Raw genomic sequence first — 16,095 nt, 5'->3', positions numbered from 1 at the left:
TTTTCAAACGACGAAACCTGGCGTCTGTTAATAAAACAATCAACCATGTTTTATAAAATAAAACATGGGCCTCCACATAGGTATAAGTCCCATTCCCTTACATGAAATTAGGTATTTCATTGTACATACACCTTTTTGTACATACCTCGATCAATTTGGTTTTTTAACCTCGATTAACAAATCAAAAATGAAGGTTTTCTTTAAATCTTCCCAAAAATACCATGGGCCTCCATGTAGGTATAAGTCCCAAGCCCTTTTGTAAATACTTGTTTACATAGCCATGAATAAATGGGCCTCTCCCCGAGTATAAGTCCTGAGCCCCGTGTATACAAATGGATCATGCTTACAGGTATATTTCCTTCATAAACTCCATTATATACACACACTTTGTCATATATATGTAATTGTTCATACTTGTTCATGTTTGTCCATGTTTGTTCATACTTGTTCATGTATTTGTGTTCATGTATATACTTGTTCAACTTAGTACAACACTAGGTTCCCCATAGCCTCCTATTGGGCTTCGTGCAAAGAATCTCCCTAGTTTAGGTTAGGACATAGAGTATGGTTTCCCGGTGAAATCGCTCTAAGAGCTCAAACCAACTATACCATGCCTCCTCTTGGGCTTCGTACAAACGACTTGTCCCTCCCATAGCCTCCTCTTGGGCTTACAATGCAAGGACCCTCGATTGTCCCTCCCATAGCCTCCTCTTGGGCTTACAATGCAAGGACCCTCGGATAGCCTCCTTTTGGGCTTCGTACAAGGATCCACGGGCTTCTTATAAGCATCCCCAATATCCAAATCAAATACCCTATAAGATTAGACATTTATCATCTCTATGATAGGAGTATCTCATATATATCATCACAAACAATCAATCAATCAAATAACTCTTTTTTGCCACAAGGCTGGCTAATCAATCAAACCTTTTGCCACCATACTGGCTGATTAATCAAAGTTTTTGTCACAAGGCTGACTTCGTCGAAACTTTTGCCACAAGGCTGGCTGATTAATCAAAACTTTTTGTCACAAGGCTGACTTCATTGAAAGTTTTTGCCACAAGGCTGGCTAATCAACTTGTTTTTGCCACAAGGCTGGCTAAACAAAAATATATCTTTATCATTCTAAGCGCCATAAGTGGCACAGCCCAGGGCTTATAATGAAAAGATTTCAAACAAAAACAAACAGATGTATGTGATGATATAGATTAGATACATCGAACATTTAGATGACATTTGTCTCTTATCCTTTGCTTCCACTAGCATAAGTGGGAACTACGATTGCTCTGACTTTCTCAACATCCCTTTGAGAATACGTAGGCACAAGGTCGTATCCTTGGCGAGCAAAACTTCTCCCTCAAACCACTCAAACCTTAGCACCCGTAGACCCCGAGCTACAGATGCTCTGATTCCCTCTAAGGGATATGTATGCAGAGGATCGCGATGGTCTTTGCGAGCATAATCAAACAAACACCTTAGGTCCCACCTATCTCACAAAAACCTCCACCATAACATAGAATGAAAAACATAGCAAAGAAACCTATAGAGTACTATAGATACGTTGGGTGCTAATACCTTCCCTTCGTATAACCAACCCTCTTACCCGGAATCTCTCCCCCACTTTTAAGGTTATTGCAGCTTTTTTCCTTTTCCTACTTTGGAAATAATAAAAAGTTTGGTCGTGACAAAAACAAAAGAAAATTCATTTTTATGAGCACTCGAGCCCAAAGAAGGCATCAGGTGTCTCATCCCACAAAAAGATACGATTTTTCCCCGCGACAGTGGTCATGTCTAAAATTAAAGCAGAGTAAATAATAGTAGCTTAGGTTGGTAAAGAAGCCTCATGGATTACAAGATTGTTTAAGTAATTGGGTGTCAAGGAAATTGAAGTTCAGAAGCATTTCGATAGTCATAGTAAATAATCTGATGTGTCATGCCAAAACCAAATATATTGATGTTATGTTTCACAAGAACAAATAGTTATTTGCATCTAGACAGATATTATTTGAAATGGTCCATACTTTTAAGAATACAACTAATAGGTTGACCAAGTTAGTCCTCAGTGACAAGTTCATGCACTACGTACTTGGACTTGGTACATGTTTATTAGTGTTAAGCGAGTTTTATAACTCTCAGTTGGCATAATGCACGTCATGCAAAAAATCTTCATAGTAGTTTGATATTCTTCAAAATGGATATTATTGAATATGGCTCATAGCCATAGTAGATGGAGTGAGGGAGTCAAACTAGCATAGTGCACTACTACAATACATTTTATGACAAAACTTTTCTCTCACCCAACAAAAAACTGAGGTATAAACCATAGACGCGCCACATTTTAATTTTTTTTATAAAAAATATCATTTATTCAATCGATTGAGCCGGAAACCGAGGGGTAAAGTATTTAGGCTACATACCTTCGAATCTCAACAACTACATTTTAGCACCTTTTAATTATTTTTCTTTTATTTTTTATGACCTATTACATCGGTTGAGCTGGAAACCGAGGAGTAAATTATTTAGAGATCATGCCTTCGAATCCCAACAACTACATTTTATCACCTTTTAAATTTGTATTACCTATTACTTCGGTTGAGCTAGAAATCGAAGAGTGAAGTATTTAGAGGACACGCCTTCGAATCCTAGCAATTATATTTTATCACCTTTTAATTTTTTTTAAATTTTTTCATAACTTATTACCTCGGTTGAGTTGGAAATCGAGGGGTAAAGTGATGTATTTTATTGCTTATTATTTATGACATATTTGATGAAAAAATTAAGTAACGAATCTTTGTCGTCCATTTATAGAGTAACAATGGGCAAGACATTGTCAACTCCTCAATCCATAAGAAATACTAGTGATCCGCGTGAAACTCCCACTAGCCAATCAGAACGTGAATGTCAAAATTATCCATATATCTTGGATGCAAAGTGCTTAAATGAAAACTTAACATAATGAAAACGATGATAATGAAAGCAAGAGAGGGAAAATGTTTTAAGTTTGATTTCTTGACATAATCTCCTCTCTAGTTATTCCTCGTTAAAAATGTTTAATGTTAGTTAGGAAAGCATAAAAGTAACTTATTAATGTTAGTTGTTGTTGTATCAAGTAAAATGTTTAATATTGTTTTTGTTGTTGTTATTGTTGTTGTTGAGATTTAATATTTAATAATTATATTGATTTTGTTTATTTGTTGTTGTTGTTGAGACTTAATGTTTAAAAATTCTATTGATTTTGTTATTGTTGTTGTTATTGTTGTTTAAGGATTTTATTGATTTTGTTTTTAAAACTATGACTATATTATGGATTATATTATTATAGATATGACTAGTAAAAAGGAAATTTTACTTCAGTTAAATGATAAGAGGTAACTACAATTGTTTAGTAGACGTATAATAAACATATTTATTATACGTCTACTGATTGCGATCGTCGCGATGTATATTAATCAGAATTTGTTCTTTAATATAAAAAATAAAAAATAACAATATTGATATCGACATCCGTTAAAATTATTTTTTTCCCGACCGTTTTCACATATTATTATAGATATGGCTTGTAAAAATGAAATTTTACTTTAGTCAAATGATAAGAGGTAACTACAATTGTTTAGTAGACGTATAATAAACATATTTGAGCAAATTGATAACCAAACATAGTGGTCAAATGTTTATTATTTGCGTTTGTATTTTCTCTTTTGCTACTCACTGTTGTTCTGATCTAACAAAATCAAAGACATATAAAAGACAAAACATGGGATGGGACGTGTGGAAATTTAGCAGACTGTGTCTATAGATATCCAAATCAACGGCGCACTACTGTTTTTTCCTTCTCGCACTACCTGTAATTTTGTTGCATAGTGCTTTTATACTGACATGACATGTGGTTTCTTTGCTATTCTCCTCCTCCTTCTTCATGTTACTCCACCAAATTGTGAATAGTATATTCACCATTATTATTTTACTATTATTTTTCAACTTTTATAAGTAACAAAATGAAAAAGAACCTATTATTTTCTCCTTTTTCCTCACAATTAATTTAGAAAGTATAAAGATACTAAAGTTATAGTTATAATTACGGTTGCAGCGGATGCAGTTGCGCGTGTTACGATCATTGTTATTGTTATTGTTGCGATGTGCAGCGATTGTTGTAGTATGAATTTTGATTGGAAGATCTTTGAAACACAAAACTGTTTTTTAGGGTGTGCAAGACGGATTGCTGTACAAGATTCAATATTTATCACAGTTAAATTGTAGATAAATAAGACCTCATAAAATATTTATCATTGATTAAATTTTAGTTAGATAGGGTCTTTATTTGTTCTGCTATGGTTAAACTATCACTAATTTACAAAGGACATCTCAAAACTTGAGACGGCGTTGTTGAAATACACCATTAAAAAATGTTTACTGTTAAAAAAAATCATTATATTACAAGTAAATTGAATTTTAGGTTTTAAAATTTTGAATTTTAATGAAAAAATGCAAAATTGTTTAATACAGCAAAACGTTTGATTTAAATCACACTGCAATTGTGGTCTGATGTCGATGCACCGCGTTGCCATTGTGGACCACCAACCATGAATAAAGTTATCATTAAGTATGCAAAACAAAACAAAAATCAATTGCTATTCATTTTATTTTGCACCATCAAGTTGTACTTTTATCACTTCATCAATGTTTCTATAAAAAGGACTAACAATGCCACCTAACCTCACCACCTCACTCTTCATCATTGCTAAAACATTCTCAAAACCAAAATGAGAACAAATAGTATTCTACTTCTAATTCTCATCACCTTCTTTGCTTTCAACCCTTCAAATGCAAAACAAACACAACCCTTCTCAACTATGCTCAATATCAACCATATTCTAGACCAAATTCCTCAGTTGAAACCTCTAACACAAGAATTCCAAGAGTCACAGTTGCAGATTTCAGCTCCTTTGGTGGTAGCTGGAATCCTTTGCTTCATAGCTTCATCAATATCAAGTGCTGGTGGAATAGGTGGTGGTGGAATTTTCATACCTATACTAACAATTGTAGCTGGTTTGGACTTGAAAGTAGCTTCAAGTATTTCAGCTTTCATGGTCACAGGAGGATCAGTTGCAAATGTTATATGCTACATGTTTACAACAAGTCCAAAATTTGGTGGAAAATCATTGATTGATTATGACATAGCACTTTCATCTGAACCTTGTATGTTACTAGGAGTGAGTGTTGGTGTTATTTGTAACCTTGTTTTTCCAGAATGGTTGATAACTTTAATGTTTGCTGTTTTTCTTGCTTGGTCTACCTCAAAAACATGTAAAAGTGGAGTGATGTTTTGGAGTATTGAATCAGAAGAAATAAGGGTTAATGGAGTTGAGGAAATGGAAAAAGGGTTGCTAGAGAAAGAGAGTAGTAATAAAGGGTTGGTGAGGTTACTGCATAAGGAAAATGATGGGTCAGAAAAAGTTGAAGAGAATCTTATAATGGTTGCTAAAGTAAATAGAGACAAGTTGTGTGTTCCTTGGTTGAAATTGGGAGTGTTGCTTTTGGTGTGGTTGTCTTTCTTTTCCATTTATCTTCTTCGTGGCAATGGCAATGGAAATGGACAGGTGATGCTACTTGTTAGTATTAAATCTTTTGTGCAATAAGTTTATTCATGATTTGGTTGCCATACTAGAATTGAAATTGGATAATACTAACATATTATGTGTTTTTTTAGGCAAGTGTTAAGGAAATTTGTAACAATATAGGTGAAGGTCAGGAGGTTCGGTCAGGTGTGGGACCTGACATGAGAGTGTGCATCTCTCAAAGTCTTGAATTTAAATGTTATTAGTGTTAATAATTTTTGTGCAGAATTAGTCTATACCAAGTTTTGCTCTGTCCTAAATTGAGCCACCCGATAGGTGGTGGTGAGATCGGTCTTCTGATTAGTCAATCCTGTGACCAAATACCGAATTTTTAACCGTAGAATCGAGGGAAACAGTTATGTTGAAAAATCTAGAAGTAGACTTAGAATAATTAGATATAGACAAGCTATAGTGATTACTAATCACATCACTAATGAGGAGGAAAGAATAAAAATATGCTTCTTATAAAATAGCTTATCTAAAAGATCTATAGTATAGTGATGAATCTAAAAGTTTTGCTAAATTTAGAAACTAAGTGTTTTTTAATGATGTTTTGTGGAGTGGTTGTTTGGTTGCTACTATTGGTAAATAGTATAACTTAACATGTAGGGTCCTATCTCAAACTTTCCCTTTGTAAAGATTGGAGACTTAAGCATAATAGAGGACTAAAAGTACAATTAAGTTAAATATAGTACTTGTCTGTTATATTCGGTTTTTTTTTCCCTTCACCAGAGCTTGAAGTTGATCTTGTTGAGAATCAAGTATGAGTGTGGATAATAGTCCCACATTGGAAATGTGTGTGGTGACTTGAGCATATATAAGTGGGAGAACCCACTCACCTATCACCTTAAGGTTTTAGGTGGAGAAGTGGTGTCTCTCCCACAAAGGTGTGTTGCTCGAAGGAATGTCCCGGAAATTAACAATGCTCCCGAACTCGACCCTCCCCCGATGTTGCGCTAACAAATGGTATCATGAGCCTTTGGTTCAAGAAAAAAAGGGACCGGCTACGTGGTGACTTGAGCATATATAAGTGGGAGAACCCACTCACCTATCACAGGTTTTAGGTGGAGAAGTGGTAAGTGGTGTCTCTCCCACAAAGGAATGTCCCGGAAATTAACAATGCTCCCGAACTCGACCCTCCCCCGATGTTGCGCTAACAGATCTATGTAGCAGACTCTACTTACTAAGATAAGATTAGAGCTTGAAGTTTGGTCCTTAAACTTCTTGGACTTCTTTAAACCCTTAATTCAAACCAATTGAGCTAACCAACTAACTTTCATCCTAATATTCTACTTTTTGATTATTATACCGTTATACATCTTTCCATATATCGCATACGTTTAATGAACGATCGATTGACGCAATTGTTAAAACTATGCAGAGAATCATTCCAATGGAACCATGTGGCATAGGATACTGGATAATCTCATCAGTTCAAATACCACTAGCTGTTGTTTTCACTGGTTGGATGGTATTTAGAAAAGAAAGTCTTCAAGACCCATCTCTTATACCAGAGGTACAATGTCAGAACAGAAATTGTCCTTCAAATAAGCTTGTTTTCCCATTGATGGCACTACTAGCAGGAATACTAGGCGGTGTTTTCGGAATCGGAGGTGGAATGCTTATAAGTCCACTTCTTCTTCAAGTCGGAATCGCTCCTGAGGTAACAGCAGCAACATGTTCTTTCATGGTTTTCTTTTCGTCTACGATGTCGGCGTTGCAGTATCTGTTGTTGGGAATGGAACATGTAGAGACTGCACTTATATTGGCCATAATGTGTTTTTTTGCATCACTTATTGGATTATTAGTTGTGCAGAAAGTAATTGGAAAATATGGAAGACCTTCAATAATAGTGTTTTCAGTTAGCATAGTTATGTCTTTGAGTGTTGTTCTTATGACTAGCTTTGGGGCCATTAAGGTTTGGGAAGATTATAAATCAGGGAAATATATGGGGTTTAAACTACCATGTTAATAAAACAGTTATGTTGGATAAGTTTTTGTTTGTATACTTTGCTCTTTTTTATAAGTACTTTTGTTATTTTCACATATTTTGAGAAAAAAGCTCATAGTGCATAAATGTGTCTATTTTGCACATGAACCATACTAAAATACTATGGGTGTAGATGTGTTCAACTCTAACTTTTTCATGTCTCAACAAATTTTAAATGTTAATTTAAGGTATGATTGAAGGAGAAATAAATTTTGTTTGTTTACTAGAGTTATAATTAAAAGGAAACTTAATACGGCTAAATCTTATGTACTTGTAAAAGTATACCCATTTTCATTAGTGAAAGATAGTAAAGACACAAACCGATTTTCATTAGTGAAAGACAGTAAAGACACAAACGAATTCTCTTATAAGTAATTGTATATGTTCTTCTTGCGCTCTTCTTTTCATATAACAATTTTGATTTGGCTTACATGAAATACATAAGAGACAATTTAATGTGCTTGCTCCCGATTGATACGACTTTTTCATGTTAATTGAGAATCGGACTTGATTGTTTCAAATCTCAGATCATGATATCTCCCATCAGACATAAACGTGTTCTTAATCATATCTCAGGCAGATATTGATCTACGTTGGATTTGGACCGGCATAACCAATCTAACCCATTCGTTATTTCATCCAGACCCCATTCTTTTGGAAAGATTATTAAACGGGGCGAGCTCCACGGGGTCTGGTAGACTTTGGCTCGTTCTAGAACCCAACTCAAGAGATCGGACATGTATATAGTCTTTTAAACATGAGTCATGTAATGGCAAACTGCGTTCCTAAGACCTAAAAAAATTCAGACATGTACACATCCCCTCCAACACGAGTCATGTAAGGGCAAGGTGTTTTCCAACCAAAAACCAAATCATATACACAATCACACAAGGATGAGTTGTGTAAGGGTGGAGTGATTTTACGATACCTATTAACGATTGTCTAATGTATAACGATTGTCTAATGTGTCTTAATGCATGATCCTTCTCTGGCGAGTTTGCCCTAGTTTTTCTGAACGAGGTGACCTTTATTATGTTTAGCTGATGTTTTTTGGTTGCCTAACCTCCTTTTTGAATATTTCTCCTTTATTACGTTTAGCTGATGTTTTTTTATTGTCTAACCTCCTTTTTGAATATTTCTCTTGCCCTGGTTTCGGATTGCAAAGATGAACTTGATCCATGAAACGGGATTTTCTGACCCACTATGACGGGCAGATCAACCCGGAGCAGGTTCTTGATAATGCTCTTAAAACTCTTGGGCGTGCTAACGATACTTCAGACGAACCCTTAATACTTTAGGCAAGCTCTCGATACTTCAAACCGCAACTCGGACTACTCCCCCAGTTTGTGCTTTTTATCATGCTATTAAGTCTCTCCATCTAAAATGGGATTAAAGGTACATAGTTCCCCAGACATAAAGAGTATAAAGGCGAAGTGTTTTTTGTGGAGATTAGTCCTCCTTCAAGGGTGGGTTTCCCCTTAAGATCAGGCTTTTGACTTTTGTATCTGTTAGAGTAATATCGCCCCATTGTACAAGTTCTTTTGTAATTTCTAAACTTTTTCATTAATGAATTTTAATCTTGTTTCATCTTTGTTTTTCATGTTTTTTCTAAAGTGGATCCTGATTCCTGAATTTATTTGCATGTGTTTTTGCCCTTTACAACCGTTTATCTGATGGATACTAACACCGACTTCATAGTCATTCTAAGATTTTGATGGATACCCTAGAAGACTTCAAAGTCCCACTAAGGTTCTGATGGATACCCTGGAGGGCTTCAAAGTCCTACTAAGTTTCCCTTCAATGTTCTACTAAGGTTCTGATGGATACTCCAGAAAACTTCAAAGTCTTACTAAGATTAAGTGGACACTTTGAAGGACTTTAAAGTCCTACCAAGATTCTGAATCTGATATAACCCTTAAAACTTTAGAGTCCTATTAAGGTTCTGACAAATATTCCAGGGGGATTTGAATATGAATCTGATGGATAACCTATAGGGCTTTAGAGTGTCCTATAAAGGTTCTGGCAGATATTCTAGAGTGAGGGTTTTGAATATGTCGTCAAGTCCTCTACCCAGTTCTTGATGAGCTAATCTGACATATATCAGCATGAATGTTTCAACAATACAAGCAAAAACATTGTTCATTGTTTTCAAGTGATCCATTTACTAAATTTGAAAGGTTGACTTAGTTTGAAAGGAGCATAATCCCAATGACAAAATATTATATCATCTGAATGTTTTGCTCGAAACACATCGGAAAAGTTGTTTCCATTTCCAATTAACATTGATTTGAATTAACTTCTAAGCTCGTTATTGTCAAAATCTGGCTCTGTATCACTCTGATCAATTTGCATACGGTGCAATATTGAAATCACCAACAACAAAGATTATTCTTCTTTGATGCTTGAGAGACTCCAAACAGTGTGTGTATCTCCAGATTTTGCTGTGTAGTGGAACTCGTGCGGCCTATTTACAGTCATTGTGTTATGGTCTGCAACTTAGCTACTGATGCAGATCAAACTCCACCCTAATTTCAATAATGTGAAGTAAATTTTCTAATCAAATTAATACAGGGAAAACCAAAGCACACATGCAAATAACAGTATAACTTTGTACCTTCAAATTCTCTTTTTCAGCTGCTGCAACATTTCAATTTGTTGCCTTTGTGAACTACATACCTCCTACAAGTAAAGTCAAATTTAATGTACACATGAGTGCATAATGCAACTTACGCGTATCCAAGGAATCTTTTCAAGAAAAAAAATTCAACATGTTCACAACAGGAACTTCGCGTGATTTAAAACACTTTCGGGTACCAACAAACAATAGACATCATAAATGATAGGCCTGATGGCAATTAATCAACGATAAATAACTTACTCTTAGAGATGCCAGCTGCTCTTGCAATGCCATATTGTGGCCTCTTATTTTGCTAAGGTTCTCAACAATACTTGATTTTTCAGTTTCCATTCGTTTATTTGCCTCATTAACTGCTTTCAGATTTGACTGAAGCTGACTATTGTACTGCTGCAAACTGATATTATACTCTTGTGATCGCTTGTACAGGTCCTTAGTTGCAATGGCCTACAAAAATCAACAATAACAAAAGGAGTGGGGAAAATTATTGAGGCAACCTGCTGGAAAAATCAATATCCTGTGGGACTTGTGGACTTAATATTTAAGCAGTAACTGTAATAACATAGCATTACCTTCTGCTCAGCTGCACTTCTGGCTTCTTTTTCTTTTCTATAACATTCAATCACTTCCTAGAAGCCAAAAACACAAGTTCATGAGGCAAAAAGCAAACATCACCTGGAATATTCAATCACAACATTGAAGCAAACTACCATACCAGTTTATCGGATTCTTCCTTTGCAATCTTCTCTTCTAAATTTGATATAGCCTCATTCAATTCATCTATCTTGGTTTTCATCTCATTCTCTAAGAAAACACAAATGTAGATAATGTTGAAACATTTAAATGTTTTTAGCTAAAACCAAAGACTTTTAAACAATCATTTGGAGTTCAAATGCTGGGATAATGCAAGGTGATAAAACTATTTAGTCAGTACTTCGAATAAAAAGAAGAATTTCTTACGGAGAATGGAAAAAGCCATTATTTGATAAAATTTGAGTTCAAAGTAGTATTTTTAACCATTGTAAAGTGTAAACCACTAAGCGATGTTTCGAATAGTAAAATCAAGCATGCTCTTCATTTCGCCATATATTAAAGCCTTTACAACTACATAAAATCAATAAAATCACTTGATATCAGAGTAGTCATTCTCGGATAGTGGCGCGGAGCAGCTGACCCCAAAAGTGGGATAGCGGGAGACCGTTCTATTAGATCATTTAGCTAAAACCAAAGACTTAACAATCATCCTGGAGTTCAAATGCTGGAATAATGCAAGGTGATAAAACTATTTAGTCACTACTTTGAATAAAAAGAACAATTTCTTAAGAGAACGGAAAAAGCCATTATTTTGATCATATTTTTGTCCAGAGTAGTATTTTAACCATTGTAAACAACTAAGCATAGCTTTGAATAGTAAAACCAAGCATTCTCTTCATTTGGTCATATATTGAATCCTTTACAACTACATAAAATCAATAAAATCACTTGACATACTTCATACTTTTCCTATTCTGCCTAATCTACGAATACTACATTCCTCATGTTACTTCTAGATATCACACAAAGGGAGTAACATGTATGATGCATCTAAAAACATGCTTAGCAAGGTGTCTTCATCAATGCCAGACAGTAAACAAAAACTCAAGTTTAAAGAGAAGGCTCACCGGTGTCAACGCATTTCTTCTCAGCCGATTCAAGATCCGTCTGAAGCTTTTCTTTCTTTCCCTTAAACCACCTTACACATTGTTTAAGTCTCTTGATAAGATCCACCATTTGCTCCGTTTTTTTCTGCAAAACAAAAAGTAAAAATCAAACCCAAAACTAGCTTAGTTAACAGCAAAACTCAACGATTAATTAAGTCTATGTTTGGTTATCCAGTAGAAACCCTCAAAATCAATTCCAACATGTTTGATATTCTCAAACAGCCTGCCGCCGCATACTTTTTCTTGTTCAAAATTGATTTCATATGAAGCTACAATTCCTAGCTTTTTGAAGTCAATTCTCCTCTCCATCCGTTTTTCTTTTTTGCCCTTAAATTGAACAAAGTCAATAACATTCATCATCTTTTCTTTTTTGCCCTTTTCGTCACTTACAAATCCAAAAGCAATTTCAATTAAAAATCCAAACAAATTTTCATACAAATCACTTTTGTTGTGAATATATCCAAACATAAATCACTTTATATTAAACTCAATTTTAACTAAAATCAATTCTACAAAATCAATTTTTTTCACCGCAGAACCAAACACACATTAAACTAAGAATCACCAAAGTGAGATACCTTAGTGTCACAGGGAATCCCCTTTTTCATCCTCTCATCCAACAAAGCATCTACTTCCTCATCTGTGAAATCAACAATGCTGCATTCATATCCCTCGGCAGCAGCATCGCCACCGCTAACATTGTTGTTGAGGACACCAAGAGGAACCCTGGCTCTACCAATACCAATTTCTTCAGCAGCTTCCCATTTTTTCAGCATCTAAGAATGAAACAAATGTAACAAAAATCTCAGGGAATTGAAAGCAACTTGAGTAGAATGTAGAAAATAGAAAAAGCATGAGAGTGATAGAGAGAAGGGGATTACGGTGAAGGGACTTCGCGGTGGCCGGATCTGGCTCCGGGAAGCCATGTGAGTGTGAATCGTGTTTGGTATTTTGGGAAATGGGAAGGGTGTTAGGGTTTGGAGAAATCACCAGAGCTTGAAGTTTGGTCTTTCTGCATATAACAAATGTTTAGTGAATGATTGTGTGATGCAATTGTTAAAACTCTGCAGAAAATTGTTCCAATGGAACATTGTTGGGCATTGCAGTATCTGTTGTTGCAACACTTGTTGGGTTATTAGTTGTGCAGAAAATAAATTGGAAAGGTGTGGAAGACCTTCAATAATAGTATGTTCAGTTAGCATAGCGATGTAAGGTTTGGGAAGCTAGAATCATTTTTAGTGTTGTCTACTCATTGTCATGATTATCACAAGTATCTGAATAATTAAAATTGGTATCATATATGGCCGGCATGATGCACGTACGATTATAAATCGAGGTTGGAAAATTTGGTCTAGTACAATATCTTTTATTGCGCCTTTAAAAAAAAAATTTTTTTATCATCTTATGACATTGAGATGCTTTTCACAAATGTGTCTCGTTCAAGATATATGTTGTTTGACATATAGAAATTCATTCTGTATTCATTATGATTGATTGTATGATGGACTTTGGGAGTTCGTCCTTGAAGAGCATTTTTGAAGACATTGGATTAGTTTAGTACATTGATATTGTTGTTTGAACTTGCTACCCCAAAGAAAGTGTGTCAAACCCATGGGTATTGTGAAGGCACTACTTTGAGCATAACAATGGGCTTACCATGATCAGCTTGAGCATATTGTCATTTCAAAGTAACAGGACAATTTTTCCATTCTCAATACATATAATCAATGATCTTTAACATACTTGAAAAACCATGTGTCTCTTCTATTTGTAGTAAGTGTTCAAAGTCTTCAATGATTGGTCTCTGCAAGTAGTGTTCTCCAAACACGTCAATCATACCTCTTGTAAATTTATCAATACATTTTAACACCGTAATTTCACCAATTATTAAATAGTCATCCATACTATCAATAGATGTTTCATATGCCAACATACGAATAACAGCAATGCATTTTTGTAGCACTGGAAGATTTGATCTACCAGTTGCATGAATGCTCAGTCGAAAATACTCATCATACTGACCAAGATCTTCAACAATATGAAGGAATACATTTTTTATGCATTATGTATCTTAGTCGAAACAACTCGTCTATGTAAACTGCATATCTTAAAAGTAATCATTGAATAATCACTCGTGTTCCTCTACATGATTCCTCCCGATGTTTCTTTTTCAGCGTCTAGGCATACTAGGAGCACACAACTTCTTCTTGTGATTGACTTTCAAAGAAAAGTCTCATAATGTCATCATTCATATAATCCATGAATGTATTTGCAAAGTGAGAAGAATTAGAAGGATCCATGTAAAAATAAGTTTGATATTAAATAACAAAATAAACTGGGGTGATGGGAAAAAGTTTGAATTAATTGTGAAGTTTATTATGCATGAGAAGAGTATTTATAAGATTATCTATATTGCTAGTTTGATTAACATCTTGTTTGAACAACACCTTGTTTTAATAACTACTAATGATATACTAAGAATTATAAGAATATAAAAATATCCAACATACATAATTGTATCAATTAAGTACATATCTTTCTCTAATAATTTCACAAAATATTTCATGATATTGCAGTTGTCTTGGATTCATGTTTGATGTATATGTCGCTAATATTTGTATATTATTGATCTTCAACCTATCAACTTCATTCTTTGTCTTCTTCATCTTTCCATCAACTCTTTTCTCTCTATCTCAACTTTTGCACCCTCAATACGTGCATAAACTTGTGTGAACTCTCACGTCAATTCATTTTTCTTTTGGAACTCATCTTTCAAAGCATTAAATTTGACATTGTGGGTAGACATTTTCATAAACTTTTTTCTCCTCCTGTTGGTTGCCTTTTGACCGATTGAACGGTATAACAATGTAGTTGATGATGGATTATATTCGCTGCTTCTTGGTGTTAATGGGTTAGAAGATGAATACATGCTCTAGAAATTGGATTATTTATTCTTTCTGTAGAAACTTTTGATGAACCTGCAAGTCATTTGAGTTCATCTTTCAAAAATCTTCATGCACCCTCAAATGTGAATTTTCACATTCATCTTGAAAATAAATATTGTATGCAGATGAAATGATAGTGCTCTTGGATCTCCCGCTTTTCCGGGTAGCCATAGCTTGTTTGTAGTATCCGATCCAATAAAGTTTTGATTTGATAGATTAATTTTATGTCATCAACCTTTTAGTTCCATCGGTTTTCTCTCTATGAAACTCTTGTCACAATGCTGGTTATAAGCTTCACCGATCCTCTTCCAAAAACAGTCTCCTTTTTATCAACTTGGATCATGTAGTGTTATATTTTTAAAAAACTTTGCTAAGGTGGGAGGGCTATAGCCCATAGAAGAAGTGATTACCATATGTCACCTCCTAGTGGGAATCGCCTCGCCCTAAGGGTCTTCCACTAACTTTCTTAATCAATGTGAAAATTATTTTTTTTTCATAATCAATGTGTGAGTAGTTAATTTTTCTTATAATTGTGACCAGAGGGAGTAACTAATTATCAGTTATAGTCTGACACAATGTCATATTTATGTAGAAACGGTAAAAATATTTATGTTATTAAGTACTTTGTGAATGATCTGTGTTCAACTCTAACTTTTTCATGTCTCAAAATAAGTTTTAACTAAATGAATAAAAAAGTATATTTGAAGGAGATAAAAATGTTGTTTGTTCACTAGAATTATAATTAAAGGCAAATTTAATTGACTAAACCTTATAAAAAAGTTGCCTCTAGAGTTTAAAAAGTTTTTGAAGTTAAGAATGTGTTTAAATGAAACATTTTAATGAGAAAAAATAATAATAATAAATATAGATAATTGTTAAAATGGAGTAAATTTATGAAGTATTTTACTCGAGTTAAATTTAAAGAATTTCAAATGACACCAAAAAGTAAAGAATTTGAAATTGTTTATTCACTCTATATAATGTCAATGTTAAATTGTTTATTATTTTTCAAAATTTATAAGATGGTCCTCATATTTTATGAAAATTTTAAATTTACCCCAAAAAATTTCAAAAAAAATGCAAATATGTCTTAATAATTTTGAAATTTTACAAATTGATCCCTTTAAATTTTAATAAAAAATACAAATTGGTCTTTATTTTTTATATTTTAAATTTGACTCAAAATTTTTAAAATTTATGAAAATGACCA

General features: G+C 34.2%; 2 protein-coding genes across 2 annotated transcripts; one reads left to right on the top strand and one right to left on the bottom strand.

Moving 5' to 3' along the window:
• Nucleotides 1-4,665: 4,665 nt before the first annotated feature.
• Nucleotides 4,666-7,663, top strand: LOC131645031 (sulfite exporter TauE/SafE family protein 5-like). The gene is made up of 2 exons (XM_058915689.1): nt 4,666-5,597; nt 6,997-7,663. The coding sequence occupies exons 1-2, from the start codon at nt 4,761-4,763 to the stop codon at nt 7,585-7,587; spliced, it is 1,428 nt and encodes a 475-aa protein (XP_058771672.1). The 5' UTR covers nt 4,666-4,760; the 3' UTR covers nt 7,588-7,663.
• Nucleotides 7,664-9,765: 2,102 nt separating this feature from the next.
• Nucleotides 9,766-13,222, bottom strand: LOC131645032 (kinesin-like protein KIN-14C). The gene is made up of 8 exons (XM_058915690.1): nt 12,822-13,222; nt 12,519-12,716; nt 11,902-12,025; nt 10,956-11,044; nt 10,813-10,869; nt 10,484-10,687; nt 10,220-10,284; nt 9,766-10,130 (listed from the first exon to the last, which is right to left on the bottom strand). Exons 1-7 carry the CDS (start codon nt 12,864-12,866, stop codon nt 10,222-10,224), a joined length of 780 nt encoding a protein of 259 aa, XP_058771673.1. The 5' UTR covers nt 12,867-13,222; the 3' UTR covers nt 9,766-10,130; nt 10,220-10,221.
• Nucleotides 13,223-16,095: the final 2,873 nt, after the last annotated feature.

This window comes from Vicia villosa, linkage group LG1 (assembly GCF_029867415.1).
Source record: "Vicia villosa cultivar HV-30 ecotype Madison, WI linkage group LG1, Vvil1.0, whole genome shotgun sequence".
In the NCBI taxonomy this organism is placed as follows: domain Eukaryota; kingdom Viridiplantae; phylum Streptophyta; class Magnoliopsida; order Fabales; family Fabaceae; genus Vicia; species Vicia villosa.
This window is presented reverse-complemented; position numbering and strand designations above follow the sequence as displayed.